The following is a 5,869-nucleotide window of genomic DNA, read 5'->3' on the forward strand; positions in this document are numbered from 1 at the left end:
ACTTTATCATCAGAATTAGCAAAAGTCCTAACCAGCTCAAAGGCGAAAACAGCTCGCCTGAAACCAGGTGAACGCCATATCTGAACCAACTTACCAATTCCAACAGCGAAAAACTTACCATCAGGGCTAAACTTCAAGGCGCCGACTTTATCCTTAAAGGTTATTCTATGAAGAATCACCCGTCGAGGCAAGTTGATGAAAATGCATCGATCTTCTTCATCGACGGCGAGTAGGAAAGTCCCGTCAGGTGAGACAGCGATGCGACATATGTTGGTTGAGGTATTGACCGGAATAGTAACGGTATGGTGCTTGTTGAGGTCGGTGACGGAGACACGATTACCGACCGGTGAAATTAGCTGAGTATTCTGAGTGATGACGGCGTTACCGCCTCTATAAGGGGCACCAAGAAGGTTCTGGAGGCGGTAATCCATGGCGTTTGTATCCAAGTGTGGAGACAAATTTGAGAAGGCGGACGACGGGAGGCGAAGATTTACGGCGTTAGGGTTTAACGAGGGCTTCTATAAAATCTCTCTTTTATAATTGTTTTCTGATTTTAAACCCCAAAGTTTATAACTACGAAAATACCATCCTCGTTACATTGGGAAGGCGTGAAACGATGGGCATAATTGGAATTTTGAACTTATAAAGAGGCTAAAAATGTAAATCAAAAAAATAAAGGATCTTAGTTCGGGAGATTTGAACCCGACGTGAATCGAACACGCAACCTTCTGATCTGGAGTCAGACGCGCTACCATTGCGCCACGGATCCTTGGTGCTTAAGTCTCATCTATTAAATATTTATATAAGTTCAACTTAATAGTAGTGCGAATTTTGAAAGAACATTATATATGTACACACAAGTTATGCTTTTCTTTTCTTCTACACAAAACAAAACTTAAAGTGAATGTTTCAGAAAGAGAATAAGGTGAGCCATGAGCAGTTGAGCACAATGAATAAGCTCTTTATCATACATTTTCTTGGAAGGTTGCATATCCGTTAGAACCATGACATTCTCTCTGTATTAAGTTATGCTTTTGGGGTAAATTGTTAAGTTATGCTTTATATGACTTTCATTGTTAAGAAGACTATTTCGAACAAACATACATCATCTTTGGGTTCAAGAACCAAAAAAATACAAAACATAATCTGTGTTCTACAAAGACTACATAGTTTTGCGTATGATCGTGAATTCGTGATCATCACTTGAAAGATTTTTTTTGGTTCCTTTTGTTGATAAACTCACTCTCTTGTAGTATTCACGTCCCCGTCCCCTGCTTTTGTTTTCTCATTGGGGTAAATCTGCAGGTTTTTTATAAAGTTAAGATCATTAGTATGTGAATCATCTTTTACAAAGTTGAGATTCATTTCAAGAATCTATAACAAAACCTGGTTGCCTTTTTCTTCGTTAAGACTGACTGTACGAACTTTGAGCTCGCCTCTGCTCGTCGTTAACTCGTCTAAAATCTCGGCATCGCCTTCTTGTACGCCTCCCTTAAAGTCATTAGACTGTAAAACAAGGTTAGTTCGACATATTCAAATGTTTTAAATCCCCAAAAAATGTAAATACATAAATATAGAGATATGGACTCACCCGGAAAGACAGTTCGAGATGGTTTCTAGGAGTGCCGGGGATTTCCTCGTACTCGGCAGCATCGAGTTCTCGGAGATAGGCCGGGTTAAAGAGCTTCGGGAGAATGTACTGTCTGATGGCTATTAAGAGGAAGAAAGGAACCGGGAACATGATTCCAGCAACGGGAATCCACGTCACTCCGTAGCATAGCCCAAAGTAGACTATCTGCAACAATGTGAACGTAGCCATTGACTTGTATGGAACTTTCTCCACGAACGACGCGTGCGCTCCTTCCAAGACCCTGAAAACAACAATCACGTAACGGCTCTTTCTAAGAAATCTGAATAATCAAAAAAAGAAACAGAGCATTTTTCAGAGCATATACTTGAATCTCCGGCTTGTTGGGACAAAAAGAAGCATTGTGCGTTCGAAAAACTGGTTTCCCGGGAGACTATCGATGGCCATGTAAGCGAAATATCCCCATAGAAGTGAGGTTGGTATGCGCTTGATGGCTGGCATTGCCAACACTGCACCTGCCACCAGTAGTGACTGCAAAAGGTTACTCACTCTCTGCTCGTTGACTCGAACAGGCAAGCAAGCGTCAAGGTGCTTCTCTGGATCGAAACCACTGTCTTCGTTCCTCTCTCCTTCTACCTCATTGCACTTCATTACTGCTTCTTTAAGATCTTGCAGCTCAATTATCACTGTTGGGTCTGTCTGAGCCTGCTTTTAAAAAAAAACAAAAGCTTATGGTTCTGAATCTTGTTTTTTCTTTTATTGGAACACTAGATTAAGAGTATACAACTTACAAGTGGGCTTTTGTCCATTTCTATGAAGACTTCTTGCATGTTCTCGTACACTTGGGTTGAAGTTTCTCTCTTCCTGATGCTTTCTTTGGCTGTCTTTACCATCTTCCTCCGTATCAACTGAAACCAAACAGATTCTTTAGGAGGACCGTTCTTAATATTGAGTGTTGATTAACAATGTATCGAAGAAAACCTGTCGTTTGAGAACAGCAAGGCTTTTCGTATGCATAGGAGATTGAGGGAGGACTCCGTTGGAAGGAGGCAGACCGAGCAATCCACAGATCAACGTCTAAAAAACATACAGTTTCGAGATTTTAACCAGAGATTCAATGTTGTGAAAGGTGAGCTTGAAGAAAGAAATAAAGGAGTTCGAATGATTATACCATGACCCCCAACAAGAGAATGTCGTAATGATACGCAGAAGGGTTCTTGAGGTTGAACTCCTTCTGCTGTGCGAGCTGTGAGGCAACACTGTGGTCAAAGAAGTAGAGCCCTGCGATCATCAATGCGGGTATAAATGCCGCGAATATGTAACCCGGAGAGACTTTCCCCATGTCCTGTACAGACCATATCCAAGTATTGAAACTTTAGAAGAGGCTCATATGATGAAATTNCAGGCAAGCAAGCGTCAAGGTGCTTCTCTGGATCGAAACCACTATCCTCCTTCCTCTCTCCTTCTTTCTCATTGCACTTCATTACTGCTTCTTTAAGATCTTGCAGCTCAATTATCACTGTTGGGTCTGTCTGAGCCTGTGTTTAGAAAACAAAAGATTATGGTTCTGAATCTTGTTTTTTTTATTGGAACATTGGATTAAGAGTCAGCAACTTACAAGTGGGCTTTTGTCCATTTCTATGAAGACTTCTTGCATGTTCTCGTACACTTGGGTTGAAGTTTCTCTCTTCCTGATGCTTTCTTTGGCTGTCTTTACCATCTTCCTCCGTATCAACTGAAACCAAACAGATTCTTTAGGAGGACCGTTCTTAATATTGAGTGTTGATTAACAATGTATCGAATAAAACCTGTCGTTTGAGAACAGCAAGGCTTTTCGTATGCATAGGAGATTGAGGGAGGACTCCGTTGGAAGGAGGCAGACCGAGCAATCCACAGATCAACGTCTAAAAAACATACAGTTTCGAGATTTTAACCAGAGATTCAATGTTGTGAAAGGTGAGCTTGAAGAAAGAAATAAAGGAGTTTGAATGATTATACCATGACCCCCAACAAGAGAATGTCGTAATGATACGCAGAAGGGTTCTTGAGGTTGAACTCCTTCTGCTGTGCGAGCTGTGAGGCAACACTGTGGTCAAAGAAGTAGAGCCCTGCGATCATCAATGCGGGTATAAATGCCGCGAATATGTAACCTGGAGAGACTTTCCCCATGTCCTGTACAGATCAAATCCAGGTATATATTGAAACTTTAGAATAGGCTCAAATGATGAAATCAAGATCTTAAATGTAGTGTGTTTGTGTTGTAACCTTGATGACAGTCCAATGTGATAAAGAAGCAGAGTCCCATGGAAGAGGACTAAAGAGTCTTCTCGGGACACCAGAGGGGAGTTTTGATGGTGTACTGAAGGACAATGCTGTCCAAACCACAACCATCAAAGGAACTCCATAGTCTGCAGTGAAGCTTCTGATCCATCCTTTTTCCAAGAAACAGAGCATTATTAAGGCCAACCAATGGTTTTACACAGAAATAAACACCAAAGCATGAAAAGATAAATCTCTCTTACCACTTCCGTATCGCCAAGACCTAGCTTTTCTGCTCTTCAAAGCGGTGTAGAGAAGGCCAAAAGTGAAAATGATACCGAGAAGTCCATTTGTATAGAGCCACTCAAAACGATACTTTTCAAGTTTTGGGTCTTCATCTTTTGGCATCCCAAATTCACTCACCATTCCCTGCCAATTTTCATTTGAAATAAGTATATAAATAAGCTTTGACTTACCAATCACAACACTTACAAATCACAACTCAGAGGTAGGTGAGCTTTTTATACCTTAATGGCTTGTTGGATGAACAGAACTGAGATCAACATACCAAAAAGCTCACCAGCGATCCTTGTAAACCGGTTAATGATATCAGCCGCATTGAGGATCGCCATTAGGAATAGTAACAGAGCCGTCCACACACATACCCTTCAATTGAATAATCAATAAACCATAAAGCAAAACCACAACTTAAAAACAAAAAAAAAAAACAAAAACAGAAGAGAAGAGTGTTGTTGGAGTAAATTACCAAGCAGCCCAAGCTAAGTAGAGTTGTTTTCCTAGTTCTGGTCTTCCAATAGCGAAGTTGTACAAGTAAACGTACATTAAGACAGTTGGTTCTGCAACTCCAAGTATCAACAATGGTTGTCCTCCCAATATTGAGTGTATCACTCCACATAACGCTGTTGATGCTAATGTCTCTACTGTGCTCAACGCTCCTACTATAACCACCTCAAAATATAATTCAAAACAGATTAAAAAATTGGATTTCCTCTTGAAATCAGAAAATACAAAAGTTAAAACACCTCTCCATAGAAGACCAAACGTTTGCAACTTGAAGACTATTAGTTCCACCAAATAAACGTGAACATAAAGCCGTATAGAAATTGAAGAAAAGATGAAAAAATCAAAGAAATAGACCTGTGTCACGGCTGAGCTGCTCCCCGAAGGCTATAACCGGAAGGGCAGAGGCGAAAAAGATATATGTCGTCGGTGCTAAAATCCTGCAAAACAAAAAAAGAGTCACAGTTGTGTTCTTTTTCTTGGTGTCAAAAACTCAAAAGTAATCTAATTCTTAGTGTAGTAAGAGTGAAATCAGTACCCAAAACCAGAACGAAGACCAGCGACCCAGTCTTGCTTGTAACACAAGGCTCTTCCTCTAAGATCTGCTACAATACCTCGAAACAGCATCTTGGAGCTATCCGCTCTTCCTTTCTCCATATCTTTGAATCACTCCGGAACTTGTCGCTCTGTTCAGATACGGTCCACTCTTATTATGAACTAACCTACAAAAGGAAGAAGCTATATATCATCTATAACATCTAGCAATGGCTTTTAACTCTCGCATTTCTTTAGCTGACTACATTAATATAAATCAATACTATTTATTTTATATATATATATATATATATATTTCTACATTTGTGACGATTCCTGTCTTTTTCCACCAACTATTAAAGAAGAATTTCGGAGCTGTTTTATCTTTTGTTACTAAGTAGCGATGTCAATTTCATATGCATTAAATAAGTAAAGGAAAACGCACTGTGCCAAACCAAATTAGAGAAACATCACAAACGCACAAAACAAGCAAAAAGTAATGAAAATTTTCTTTCTATGACAAAGATCTAAATCTCTTCGTCTCCTCTCTCATAAAGTGAACTTTGAAATCGCATATGCACCCAGAAAAAAATTTAAAAGAAAACAAGAAAAAAAGAATCCAACGTTTCCAGTCAACTCCATTATTTAATATCCGTCGTAATTTGAATCTCCTCTTTTTCTTCATAG

At 39.7% G+C, this 5,869-nt stretch overlaps 2 protein-coding genes and 1 non-coding gene across 4 annotated transcripts in view; all 3 read right to left on the reverse strand.

Moving 5' to 3' along the window:
- Positions 1-551, reverse strand: part of LOC104774181 (periodic tryptophan protein 2 homolog) — a 4,325-nt gene extending 3,774 nt beyond the window's left edge. Inside the window, exon 1 of one of the 2 annotated variants that reach the window (XM_019243467.1) lies at positions 25-551. In XM_019243467.1, the coding sequence (XP_019099012.1) occupies positions 25-431 (407 nt within the window). In that variant the 5' untranslated portion in view covers positions 432-551. The remainder of the gene's footprint in view (positions 1-24) is intronic. The other variant, XM_010498846.2, reaches the window with a different exon arrangement.
- Positions 698-769, reverse strand: TRNAW-CCA. The gene has a single exon. It is a non-coding gene; the product is annotated as a tRNA-Trp (tRNA).
- The window catches only part of LOC104774202 (boron transporter 4-like), a 5,658-nt gene continuing 794 nt past the window's right edge, over positions 1,006-5,869 (reverse strand). Inside the window, exons 2-14 of the mRNA XM_010498875.2 lie at positions 5,187-5,370; positions 5,006-5,088; positions 4,614-4,806; positions 4,375-4,513; positions 4,111-4,276; positions 3,854-4,020; positions 3,587-3,760; positions 3,397-3,492; positions 3,207-3,323; positions 1,956-2,293; positions 1,592-1,871; positions 1,387-1,506; positions 1,006-1,299 (exon numbers count right to left, since the gene is read on the reverse strand). Coding sequence (XP_010497177.1) covers positions 1,240-1,299; positions 1,387-1,506; positions 1,592-1,871; positions 1,956-2,293; positions 3,207-3,323; positions 3,397-3,492; positions 3,587-3,760; positions 3,854-4,020; positions 4,111-4,276; positions 4,375-4,513; positions 4,614-4,806; positions 5,006-5,088; positions 5,187-5,305 — 2,052 coding nt within the window. The 5' untranslated portion in view covers positions 5,306-5,370 and the 3' untranslated portion in view covers positions 1,006-1,239. The remainder of the gene's footprint in view (positions 1,300-1,386; positions 1,507-1,591; positions 1,872-1,955; positions 2,294-3,206; positions 3,324-3,396; positions 3,493-3,586; positions 3,761-3,853; positions 4,021-4,110; positions 4,277-4,374; positions 4,514-4,613; positions 4,807-5,005; positions 5,089-5,186; positions 5,371-5,869) is intronic.

Source organism: Camelina sativa, chromosome 3, assembly GCF_000633955.1.
Source record: "Camelina sativa cultivar DH55 chromosome 3, Cs, whole genome shotgun sequence".
NCBI classification, from domain to species: Eukaryota; Viridiplantae; Streptophyta; class Magnoliopsida; order Brassicales; family Brassicaceae; genus Camelina; species Camelina sativa.